Below are 12,664 nucleotides of genomic sequence, written 5' to 3'. Positions count from 1 at the left end.
GCGTCTTGCAACAATAGGGGGCGCGCCCAATTTCGTGCATACGTACAGAGCTCTAGGTACTATTTAATCTAAAGCCCCTAATAACAGGACCGCCTATTCGGATTTTAGCGGATTAAATGCTTCGCATAGGTAGCAGATTTTTTTTCCAGGAAAACCATTGTTTACAGTGTTGCCGTTTGCAGTTTATTAAAAAATATGCTGATTTTAGGAGCCTGTTTTGTTTGTTTATTAATAAACTACAGTAGACAAGTATACAACGTGTAAAAACTAAAACTTATAAATTAATAACTCTGGGAGACTCAAATCCTTTGTCAAGTTTTGTCTGGACTTTTTCAGCTTGGAGATGGTTTTTGGCTCTTCCATAAATCTCCCCAATTCTTCTCATCACCTGTCGCCGGTTTCTAACGGTTCTGCAACCGTAAAAACTCAAAAAAATTTTTGGCTACAAAGTCACACAAACTGACTGAAAAAAAAGTTACCTAACTGCTTTAACCAACTTTCCAAATTGGGGTGACGTGGAGGTTCTGATTTCCCTGTAAAGCATCTTGGAATCCACTGCATTCCTTTTGGTTTTTTCTTCCATTTCTTCAATCAACTCATTGGCGTCAGCCTTCTGGTTGCCTAGTCCTTCCTCCAACATTGGTTCCTCCAGTTTCTTCTCTTTTGCCTCAACTTCCGAGTCGGCCATACTAATTTCTGTAATTTTTCTCTGGGTTACCGGTCAAGTTAACAAAAAGTATAAGATAAGAACCTTTTTTGACTTTGGGCTTGCCTGTCACAGGTGGGGCGGTTTCAGTTTTAAGCCCTTTACTGCCCATATGTTCCACCATAGCCAAATGGGACTCAATATACTCCTTGACAGGCTCAGCTCTTTCCTTACAATCAGTTGGTAAATTCTGGTATTTGGTCAGTAAATCTCTCAAAACTTGAGCTTTGTCCTGAATGTTTTCGTTTTGCACCGAATGGAATACGTAGTTGCTTTGATGATCATCAAAATCTACTAAACTAGTGAAAACCAATTTGATTTGTTAATTTGGAGGGTTTTACCAATTTCGTTCATCTCTTTTAGTCTTGTCATAGGGTCGTCCATTTCGTTTTTGGTGATGATCTTCAGGTAAGTTTTCAAATTTGGAGGTAGCATTTGGCAGGATGTGTGGTACTTTAATTTTTTCATCAAACTGGCCATTTCTGTGAGGATTAAATTGGCTTCAGCACTACTGTTGTAGCCCGACAACAGCAAATTCAACTACAATTATTTTTGAAATGGATATTGTAGTGAAAGAGATAGTGTGGGAGCTACATTAAATTTCCCTCCTCGCAAACCCTGCCTGACGCTCCCTCTAGCGTTAGTCAGTGAGTCTACGACCACATTTTTGGGCAAATCTCCCACTAGAATCTCATCCAAGTTCAAAAACTGGTCTTTGGTAAGATTGAGGCTCTGTAAATTCACTTTTTAGTTCAATTAACACTTCCAAAAGAGTGGAAAACACCTCAGTGGCGGCTTCTTTTATTAATGGCAGAACACTAGTAACAGTTCCGGGACTGTGCTTAGCACTCTCATCCTCACAAGCCTCGACGCGTTTCTGAGTCACATTTTCTCCTCCACATTGTGTATCTACAATATGAAATTATGAACAATCACCGTATGTCTCTGTAAAATTCCCCAACTGGTGGTTAAATCCTCTACAATGGTAGTAAACTGAAATTGAGTTGAATGTTCTGGTGCTGCTCCAGAAGTTAAGTCACCTGGAGCTCCACTTTGAAGCGCTCCCAACTGAAATTTATTTATTGTCTGATTTTTAAAGAGCTACTCACTAGTACTCACTTCCGGCACAGTTGTATTCTCAAAAATATCCGAATTAGCTGTTTGTAAAATATTCTGTGCAGCCTGGGGAAGCGTCAACGAAGCTTGATCCAAACCAGTCAACAGATCACCTGTACCTTGCGTGACTCCTTCAGCAGGTTGGGACTCTCCCACAGATGATGCCATTGAAGCTACAGACTCACTCACTATTGAAGACTCACTTGCCATTGAAGATGCTTCACTGGACGAGGCTTCTTCAGACCCTGTCACACTTGAAGATTCAGTTTCGCTGGAAGATGAAACAGATTCTGCATTTTGAGCAGTTGTTTCCGAAGCTGCTGTAGATGCAGCTTCACTAGAAGAGGAAGTGGCTTCCGTTTCGCTCGTTTCCAAGCTGGATGTTTCTTCTCTTTTAAGTTGTTTGTGAAAGTTACGATAATAACGTCTGCGATCGTCCAATGCTCGTCTGCGCATCATTTCGTGAAACTGCTGATCGTTGTCGGCAAACCTTGGCCACCTTTGAAAGTCTGGATTGTATCTAAGGAATAAATCTTGCTTCTGCTGGTCAGAGAGGCCTTGAGGCTGATGGTCCACCGAAGACTTGGTTCGTGGTCTTCTTTTTCGTTTACGTCGTCTTTTATGGAGGTTGGAAGTGGCTCTTTTAGATCTGGTGTCTTTGTGGTGTAAGGCTACACTCATAAAGGGTTTCCTCTTTTTGGTTTTTTTCCCACCACGTCCGTGAGCAGCTGCCAGCATCTGGTCAGCTTCCATCAGAACATCATCTACAAACAATCTAACTTAGTAATGAGTTTCTGTACATTCTTTAAAAGCTCACCAACATTCATTACAGTATAACCATTGATAAAGGTTTGGGTGGTTTGTTCCAGCTCAGCTAGCAGAGGGTTAAATTGCTTTTTTACTTCTTCAGCCAGTCGATCCTTCTCCTCCAGTTTGTCTTTGCTACGGTTATCTGCAACTTCGTCAGCCTCCAACTTGTCATGATCAAGTTCTTCGTAAGTTATATCTTCCTCTATCGTTAAATTAACAACGAAATGTTTTTGTATCAAATATGAGCTTACCTTCATCCATATCAGTTAAATCCGAGTAGTCATAGTCATCATCGTTATCTTCAGTTGTGGTGGCTCTGTCAATGGCTAATTCGTTTCTAGTCTTCTTTACTGGCATTTTTTTCTCAGGGCTTGAAGTCATACTATCCTCTTCATCTGAGTAATCCCCGTCTGATTTGAACTTTTTTCTTACTCCTAATAATTGACGCTCCCTCGGTAATAAATTCTTATTATGCCTTTAGTGACAAACCTTTTTTATCAGCCCCATTTTTACCCTTTAAAGTCCCTACGAAACCTTGAATCTCCTCCTTTTCGCGGCTGTCAAAATCCCGAATTAAATTGGGATCAAACTCGTACTCCACAGATTTCAACCCCCTCTGACGGTAAGAAGGGATATACTCCATTTCATTGGGCGCCTCATACAACTCGTTCAAATCGTAGTAGTCTGAGGAGGCCAAGTTGTCAAGCCTTGACATTTTTCTAGGGTGCTGTCGCACTCTTTTTCTCTTATACTTGGGTCTGGTGGGTAAGTGTTTCCTGTCTCTGTTCTTAACATTACGTTTAAAAATGGTGGGAAATAAGGAATTACCTGACTTCCACGTTTTTAGTCACGTGGCTTCTTCTGATTGGTCGTTTCGGTGAGTGGTGATGGTGGTGATGCGTTTTGTGCACCACTTTGATTTTTTCAGACGTTTCGTCTGGTTTGATAATTTTAAACTCTTCTTCCTCTTCAGGAGTGGAGCCTGAAGTCACTTTTAGTTTTGTTTTATTTGTGGATTTTTGTGTTAACTTACACTCGGTGTTTTCTTCTTCCTCTTCCTCTTCCTTTTCTAAATCTTCAGCTATAGCGTGCCCAATCTTCTCCGCTTCTTCTTCCTTTTCTGACTCTAAAGGACACTCAGTGGTAGTAGTGATGGGGATGACCAAAATGTTTTTTGTCGACATTTCAATCACTTCATAAGGGTGATTCGAGTCCAGGTGGAGTTTTTCGTCGTCAGGCTGGACATTACCAGTTTCCTATAAGTTAAATAACTAGTTTTGATGGTAAAGTAACCTTATTGAATTTCACTAGGTTGAGGGGTTCGATGTAGTCATATTCGTGCTGGTCGTCACGTTTTTTGTACTTTCGTAACTCTTTAGAATGACTGTCTGGAACTACCACGCCTTGAACTTTTTCAAAGTCATCTTTTTTGCTGCTGGTCCCTAAAGGTAAAGATAACTAAAAGTTTGATAAACTCACTTTACAGAAGAGTTTACCAAACTCCTTATTTAAGTGAGTAAAACTGTTTAAATTATTTTGGGCCATGTCGATGCTTTTTACCATATGATTGTTATGGCCACCAGTCCATTTAAGGTCATTTTTCGGCATTTTAGGTAAGTTTACCAGGTCTGGAAAGTCTTGTTTAACTTGCGGATCTCCTTCTTGACTATTTCTTGCTGGAATAGAGTTAATAGGTACTCCAATGTTTTTGCTTTGCGTGTTAGTAGGGACAGAGGGCGCCATATTAGGTATGGAGTCCCGACTTTCAATGGGTTGACTCTTCGAAGTAATGTCTTCTTCAGGGATTTTTATTTTAGGATTATCAGCCTTGATATTCAAAACAATAGACTTGGGGCCGTTCTCGTCTTCTTCGATGTGCTTCACCAGCTTGCCGTCACTTTTAATACTGATTTCCACTTCTCGTCGACGTTTCGGTTTTTCATCTTCACTAAGACCAATCATGTGACCAGTATGGTACTTGTTCTGGGAGTCTCTGACGTCACCGGGGTACTTAAGCTCAGGTTTTCGCAGCTGACCCAGCTGACTATTTGGTCTGACTCTAATTTGCTGGCCTAAATTGTAGTCTTCCAGTTCTCGACGCAATCGTATTGGACTGTGCAAGAATTTGCTGTACCTATACGTTTACAAACATACTAAAAAAGTTTGTAGTGCGTGGGCAAATGACCTTTTGTTGGGGTAAAACTTTTTGAACCTCCTAGGGCCTTCGAAATCGAAACTTTCTGATTTTTCATACGATTGCTGGTCGTTTTCAACGTTGTTGTTGGACAGATCCGGAGTTAAATTAAACTGGTTATCCTGTAAATAGTTACTTAGTTTTTTTGTCAGTAAAATGTGAGGGTAAAACTTTACAATATCCTCTGCTAGCAAATCGTTGCTTTCTCTAAAGGTTTTCTCGTACTTTTTCTGGTTTTTTGCTGCATTTCTGATGAAAGCAAAGTCTCGTTTGTGCTGTTGCACATCGGTTAGGAAATCATTCAACTCTTGAGGCAGGTCCGGTTTTGGTTTAAATAACTTGAATAAATAGTTATTAGATTAAAAAGTTAAAAGTGTAATAAACTTTATCGAAATTAATTGCCTAATCAATCACAACGATTAATGTTGCTATGGTACAAATTAGCATTAAACAAATCACTAGTCTAATGAAGATTGCTGTAATGGCCAGAAGTAAAGTTAAGCAAAAATCTACCTTATTTACACGGATTTTGTTATTAAACCCGTTGTAAATTATAAAAAAATATGTTGGACTTTTTATTTGTTTCGAAGTAATAATTTGTTATTAAAAATGATGTGAAGTAAAGTTGAACTTAGTTTACTTGTTCGAAACCTTCCTAAAAGAAAATTTAATATTCTCCCATCTAATTCAACTTTAAAAGAGTATACTAAAATTCAAAGTTTTTCCAAAGTAAGCAAATTTAAACTACCATATTTAGGCACTGGCAAGCTCTACAAACATTAACTCGCTTCTAATAGGAAACTTTCCAATTTTCGATAAGAACCTTAAATTTCCCCTTCTTAAAACCGAAATAGCTGCAGGAAATTATCCAACTTGGGCCAGGCTATTATCATCATAGGCTGCGTGAAAAATCGCCTCAGACATGCCTGATTCTAATTTTTTTTTTAGAAAAACCATTAAAATTAACGACAAACATAAACACAAGTGCTATCAGTGGCATCGTACCTGTTTTCGTGCAAGATTGGATTCGGCTAAGTGGTGTCGGTACACTTAGCATAAACAAAATGGCGCATTATCTGAATATTGCATAAAATGGCGGCGAAGCGCGGAAGCCCCCCTTTTCCGATGAAATACGAATGGCTTTTAATGGGATATTTAAAATTTTAAAAAGCCCTAAATGTATGTTTATATAGGAAAAAAGGATACCCCGGAAATTATTAAAGGGTTCACTGAAACCCTTGCCAGTTTAAGGTAATTATGAAAAGATCAAACAGTTTTCTCATTAAAAGTTTATTGGTGTAAATGTTTTTTTTTTACTAAAAACTTCATTTAACTTAATGGATGTAATTTGGTGACTATCTGTAAAATTAAATTATGCAAAGCATTTGTATTTCAATGTTTCATTATTAGCGGCGCTAGAGGTTTAATTAAACATCAAAATATGCAGACCAATTTCCAATTTTACTGACCCGATATCACGTGGTTTTAGAGCATAGCTAGGCAGTCACGTAACCAATTTTTGGAATCTTTTTTAAATTTTCTATTGAATAATTTTAAAAAACAGTCCAAAATTTAGTACAGCCGGAGACCAAATCGTTTGTAAAACTCTCTTGAAGTAAAAAAATTACTGTTTTAAGCACCTTCTTGGAATCTACATTAAATTTTCTATTGCATAACATAAAAAAATACTACAAAATTTGGTACAATCAGGGAGAAAAGCGGTGTTAAAGTTTGAACTGCCAAAAACACAGTTTGAAAGGACAGTCAGGGACAAAACCGACTTTAAAACCACTTGGAGCAAGAAAGTTACTGTTTTAAGCACATATTCGGATTCTTCATTAAATTTCCTATCTAATGACATAAAAAAATACTGTATAATCGACTACAGTCAGGAAGAAAAGTGGTGTCAAATTCTAATCTGTCAGAAACACAGTTTGAAAGGACAGTTAGGGACAAAACCGACTGTAAAACACACTTCGAGTAAGAAAGTTACTGTTTTAAGAATATTTTTGGATTCTTCATTAAATTTCCCATCTAATGACATAAAAAACACTGCAAAATCGAGTAAAGTTAGGGAGAAAAGTGGTGTCAACATTTGATCTGTCAGAAACACAGTTTGAAAGAACAGTCAGGAACAAAACCGAATGTAAAACACACTTGGAGTAAGAAAGTTACTGTTTTAGGCACATTTTTGGACTCTTCATTAAATTTCCCATCTAATGACATAAAAAAACACTGCAAAATCGAGTATAGTCAGGGAAAAAAGTGGTGTCAACTTTTAATCTGTCAGAAACACAGTTTGAAAAGACAGTTAAGAACAAAATTGCCTATAAAACCCACTTGGAGTGAGAAAATTGCTGTTTTCAGCACATTATTGATTTTCTCATTAAATTTCCTATCTGATGACATAAAAAACGACACGAAATCGAGTACAGTCAGGGAGAATAGCGGTGTCAAAATTTGAACTGTCAGAAACACAGTTTGAAAGGACAGCCAGGAAAAAAATCGCCTGTAGAATCCACTTGGACTAATAAAATGACTATTTTAAGCACATTTTTGAAATCCTCATTAAATTTTCTATTCAATAACCTGAAAAAACACTAGAAAATTTTATATGGTCAGAGATAATAATTTGCCAATTCGCAGTAGATAAAATGTTTCACAATCCGCATAAAGGGCAATGTTATTAAAAACGGTAGAAGAACCACAAAAACGGTAGATATACTGTTTTAACGGTAAACCTGGCAACATTAGGGCTGTATCGAGTAGTTTGTTTTTTGACTAGACAAAAGCATATTTTCTAGAGATTTACGTGTAGGAATAAATAAAGATAAGAATTCTCATCTGTCAAAGGTCGAAAAATGCACTATTGTAAATAGGACACCCTGTATATTATTAGGTCATTCCGTTAAGCTTGTCATTGCCTAGTTTATAGTCCACTATATGCTCTATAAAAATGAACACTTCCAGAGATATACAGGGTGAAAGTCTCAACCATAATTATGACAGAATTTAATTTTTGAGTCAATTTCAATTTTAAAAACAACGTTCATGTAATCCATTTTTTTTTCTTTGGTAACTATAAAGCTTTGAAATATTCTTTGTATTTAATATTTAAAGGGGCACAGTTTTTATAGAATTTTTCTTCTTAAAGTAAAAACCAGTGAAAATCATTGCCAAATTTCAGAAAATCTTAATAATCGCCAGCTCTAAACTGTTCTCAAAACTCTAGTTACATTTTTCAAACTTTGACTTTTAGTACAGTTGATTACAGTAGCGTACTTCTGACATGCCATTGTTATTGACTTTTTACACCACTGTGTGACAAAATTAATTGATTCCATAGCAGTTAATACTTACAGTTAGTAAATCCTTCTGTTGTGACTCATTCAACAGCGTTAGAATCAGCAGAAACGTCCTGAGAAACAGCATAGACCTGAAAAATGATTTTAAATTATAAATCCAATCCATCAGTGTGTTAATAAAACTAAAAGCTCGTCGCGTCTAATTCCTTTAATATTTAAGCGTCTTAAGCCGGAAATTCAAATTCCCACGCCTCAAGATAACAGTTGCTGGAGGATTATTTGTACTGTTCAGGAATTCGTGACGGATTACGAGGGTATACGTTGCGTATTTGCGTAAATTACAACACTGTTTGTAGTGGTCAACTGTGCTGTCATTTGGTGGTCTTACCATCAAAAAGAGTTGCAATTTTCATAACTCGTGGGATTATGACACTCATTTATTTTAAAGCTGTAGTATCTGCACGTGTAGAAGTTAGGTTTAACGCTTTTTAGGTAAATTATTTAAAACATGATTTAAAATGAAAAGCCTCAAACAAAGTTCTTTTCTCAAAAAATATCGTCAACGTGGTTGTGTCAAACAAAGAAATGCGCATCGTAGCCGGTTCAATTACGAAATGCCGCACAAAGAGCAGTCGAGCAAAAATTAATGGAGAGAGAATACGTCGCTGAATATTTACTTAAAATGGCGGGCACAATGCCTTGTCGGACCCACAAAGCATATTATGACACATTAAAAACGCCCTGAGAGCAATACATTAAAAGAAATCTGAAACAGATATTTTTAGGTGGTGAAAAGCGAAAAGAGGACCGAGAGGGGGAGGAGGCACAATGCCTTTTCCTCTATATTATTTTCGAAAAAAACGAGGCGAGAAAACCGTTCTCATCATAATTCCGCTTTGGGCGATTGGCAGAAGATTAAAAGACCATTCCCGGGAAAAATGACGTTTTTATTCAGACAGTCTTGACGGCGCTGATTAAAATAGAAATTATAATTAGGACTTGGAGCCAGAAGCAGGAAAATAAATCGAGCCAAACTCACCTTTTTTTACACAAAACAAAAAAAATCACAACTGACACTTGACGTCTGTTAGAAAATAATGACAACCTGAAAATCGAGACGTTATTACAGGAAAAGAGCCCTTCAAGGTCTAATAAACAGGGCTCATACATGTCGTTCAAGGATTTAGGGTCGTAAAATAAAGACTCAAAGATGCGGTGACTTTGTAAATCCAAGGGTTTATTTTAGTGTACCATCCCCTGTATGGGATTTCCAAGTTCTGATTGAATTTTCTGTCTTTACAGCTGGCAACACACTCGTAACTTTTGTTGTTCTACTAATTTGTAATCTAAATTTACTAGTAAAGTAACTCACTGTTCGTAGTTTGTGTCAAAAAAAAAAGCAGCAAACTGAAAGCTACTTTTTTTGACCAATCACACACAAGTATCAAAGTTTTAATTCAATAAAACAGTCAGTATCCGTTATGCTGATGACACCGTCTTGTTATCGGACAGTATGGAGGGGCTACAAGAGTTGTTAGACAAAGTCAACCAAACTAGTGAGGAGTACGGACTGAACTCAAATAATGTCAATAAGACCAAATAGGTATATGGTGATTAGTAAAAATCCAGTCCAACCAGGTAGTGTGTATATAAACAATAAGCCAGTAGAGAGGAAGGTAAAGTTTACTTATCTCGACTGGGATCACTCACAGAAGATAAAACATAGAATTGAAATAGGCAGAAGTACGTTTATGCAGATGACACCGATGGAAAAGAAGCTGCAAGCTTTTGAAATGTGTATTTTCAGAAGAATTCTTATAATCTCTTGTATAGAAGGAATTACAAACGAAGAAGTACTCTCAAGAATGGGATGTGAGTCTGAAATCATGCTTACTGTGAAGCATAGAAAATAAGAGAATTTTGGCCATATCATGAGAAATAACAAATAAAGAATTCGCCAAAACAGAATCCACGGCAAAGTTGATGGACGACGAGGGCCTGGAAGAAGAAGAATTTTAGGGCTGGCCTGCGAAAATGATTTGGAACAACATTTACTGAATTGTTCCTGAAGATCCGCATAGTCATGATGATAGCCAACGTCCGTAATCGGAGAGGGCAATAGAAGAAGAAGAAGAAGAAAAACAGTCAGGTGACCCTGAAAAAATTAAATTTGGTCAAAAAAACCTAAAACTGTCAAAGTTCAAATGTCAACAGGATAAAAAACATTGATCTATTGGCGTTTCAAGATAAGAGATACTCCCCGCTGGTGATCAGTTTTGAAAACAGTTTCGGGAATTCCAGCTGTCATTTCTCCGTTTGTTTACATTGATTTTGGTTAGGAATTTCGCACAAGTTTCATAAATATGAAGTGACAGTGTCATATTATCTTAACTTGAAACGCCATTAGTCAGAACAGTTACGTGTCCTTAATTTGAACATGAAAATTATATGAGACGTCAAATTGCAGCTGTCAAAGTTAAAACTGAAAAAATTTAGTTTAAAAAATAGTGAAAACAGTCAAGTGACCCTAACGAATACAGTTTTGAAATTGAAAATTGTCTGGGACGTCAAATTAAAGCCAAAGTCAAAATTCAAATTGAAAATAATTGAGTTTTAAAAATTGTTAAAACAGTCACGTGACCATAAAAAAATTGAATGTGCAACTGTCAAAGTTCAAACGGTAACAAGATAAAACAATTGATGACAAGAAATAGTTAAAATAGTAGTCATTGACTCAAGCTGTTAATAGATGATATTTAAAAATTTCCTCATTTGACAATTGACAATTATTAACATATAAATACACGATGCAATAATATGCACCAGGTTTTTGTAATATTGCCAAACTGACAAAATCCAACTAATTTGATTCAAAGTGTGTTCGCAATGTTGCCAAACTGACAAATTCTACTAATTTGGTTTGAGAAGTATTTGCATTGTTGCCCAGGCTGGGATTTACTGTCATGTGGACTAACAGTTCAGTAATAATTAGGTTTTGGCAACGCTGCATGTCAGCTGTCAATATTGTCATTTGTCATGTCAGACACAGCGAGAGATAGAGATAGTGTGTGTTGGGATTAAGGTTATGAAGGTTAATAAGTTTTCGAGGTTATGAAAATGCAATGTTTTTTATGTTTACGAAATAAATTTATTCCTAATTAATCTAAAAAAATTATCAATATAGTCACGTGACCCTAATGAATACAGTTTTGAAATTGAAAATTGTCTGGGACGTCAAATTAAAGTAGTCAAAATCTAAATTGAAAAAAATTGTTTTAGCAGTCACGTGACTCCAAATAAGGCAGTTTTGAACTTGAAAATGTTTCGAAACGGCAAATTTAATCCGTCTAACTTCAAATTAAATAAAACAATCACGTGACCATAAAAAATTGAATATGCAACTGTCAAAGTTCAAATGGTAACAAGATACAAATGATATTGCTCATTTGACAATATTGACAAACATTAATATATAAATACACTCGGTGCAATAATATGCACCAGGTTTTTGCAATCATATTGGTTCAAAGTGTGTTCGCAATGTTGCCAAACTGACAAATTCTACTAATTTGGTTTGAAGAGTGTGTGTCTGTTACACAGAGAGAGAGAGAGAGTGTGTTGAGGTTTACGAGGTTATGAAAATGCAATGTTTTTTATGTTTACGAAATAAATTTATTCCTAATTAAAAGAATCGTCAATACAGTCACGTGACCCTAGTGAATACAGTTTTGAAATTGAAAATTGTCTGAGACGTCAAATTAAAGTAGTCAAAATGTAAATTGTAAAAAATTGTGTTTTAAAATTGTTAAAGCAGTCACGTGACTCCAAGTAATGCAGGTGCAATAATATGCACCAGGTTTTTGCAATGTTGCCAAACTGACAAATTCTACTAATTTGGTTTGAGGAGTTGTGAAATATTGCATTGTTGCCCAGGCTGGGATTTACTGTCATGTGGACTAACCATTAGAAATCTGTTTTAAACAAATGGATTTTGAAAAAGCAAAATGGCGGTTTTGAAAATTTACTGCTACTATCCTACAGGTCGGTATTTCAAAATTTTTCTGTCAAATGTCATAAAACTGTTAGTCGTTCCTGGATAGCACTTTACTGACACCATTGAACAACTGCTTTGTCACCAGTTGATACACTGAAAGTGGCCAGTCGCAAATAACACGTGAAATAATTTATTACGCGTATCGTTTCATCCATTTAAGGGTATCATCAGTAATTGACGCGTCAATCGATAATAGTAATGAATTTCCTGCGAACCGTGGTTAAAGCGCATCTGTCCCGGACGTCCATGGACGTCGACATACACGAAATTATATTCAGGTCATTTAGGACGGTAATAATTTCCATGAGTGTCGTGCATAATATCGTCCTAAAGTCGTCCATAATTTATGACGTGTCATCAGTTTTCGGTTAAAGTATAACTTGATAGTGTGCGATTTAAAAAAAGGTAATTTAACCGAAAAGCGACAAGTGAAAATAACCGCCCGGACTGGGCCGTAAACCTCACTTTTTACGTGACGC

At 36.5% G+C, this 12,664-nt stretch overlaps 1 protein-coding gene across 4 annotated transcripts; it reads right to left on the bottom strand.

The window, feature by feature from the left end:
- Nucleotides 1-202: 202 nt before the first annotated feature.
- LOC145729317 (uncharacterized) lies at nucleotides 203-9,200 on the bottom strand. 4 transcript variants are annotated; one of them, XM_081980030.1, is made up of 19 exons: nucleotides 9,171-9,200; nucleotides 8,187-8,262; nucleotides 5,003-5,164; nucleotides 4,818-4,948; nucleotides 4,129-4,766; nucleotides 3,941-4,074; nucleotides 3,666-3,888; nucleotides 3,461-3,614; nucleotides 3,122-3,414; nucleotides 2,884-3,066; nucleotides 2,640-2,834; nucleotides 1,826-2,586; nucleotides 1,669-1,774; nucleotides 1,491-1,615; nucleotides 1,301-1,438; nucleotides 1,048-1,246; nucleotides 752-997; nucleotides 465-696; nucleotides 203-410 (listed from the first exon to the last, which is right to left on the bottom strand). In XM_081980030.1, exons 2-18 carry the CDS (start codon nucleotides 8,256-8,258, stop codon nucleotides 476-478), a joined length of 3,981 nt encoding a protein of 1,326 aa, XP_081836156.1. In that variant the 5' UTR covers nucleotides 8,259-8,262; nucleotides 9,171-9,200; the 3' UTR covers nucleotides 203-410; nucleotides 465-475. The 4 variants fall into 4 exon arrangements, with proteins under 4 accessions (XP_081836156.1, XP_081836153.1, XP_081836155.1 ...); XM_081980027.1 differs by having other exon boundaries at nucleotides 203-425; nucleotides 480-696; XM_081980029.1 differs by having other exon boundaries at nucleotides 480-696.
- Nucleotides 9,201-12,664: the final 3,464 nt, after the last annotated feature.

Source organism: Ips typographus, linkage group LG5 (assembly GCF_016097725.1).
Source record: "Ips typographus isolate SLU linkage group LG5, UJ_Ityp_2.0, whole genome shotgun sequence".
NCBI lineage: Eukaryota > Metazoa > Arthropoda > Insecta > Coleoptera > Curculionidae > Ips > Ips typographus.
The sequence above is the reverse complement of the archived record's forward strand: the minus strand, read 5'-3'. Positions and strand labels throughout refer to the sequence as shown.

What these genes read in the sequence shown, in the direction of transcription:
- LOC145729317 (XM_081980027.1), bottom strand. Translation starts at nt 8,258, where the DNA reads ATGCTGTTTCTCAGGACGTTTCTGCTGATTCTAACGCTGTTGAATGAG. An exon ending in AAATGGGGCTGATAAAAAAG is followed by an intron (nt 3,067 to 3,121) that starts GTTTGTCACTAA and finishes GTCAATTATTAG; the next exon opens with GAGTAAGAAAAAAGTTCAAA. An exon ending in AGAATACAACTGTGCCGGAA is followed by an intron (nt 1,775 to 1,825) that starts GTGAGTACTAGT and finishes AATAAATTTCAG; the next exon opens with TTGGGAGCGCTTCAAAGTGG.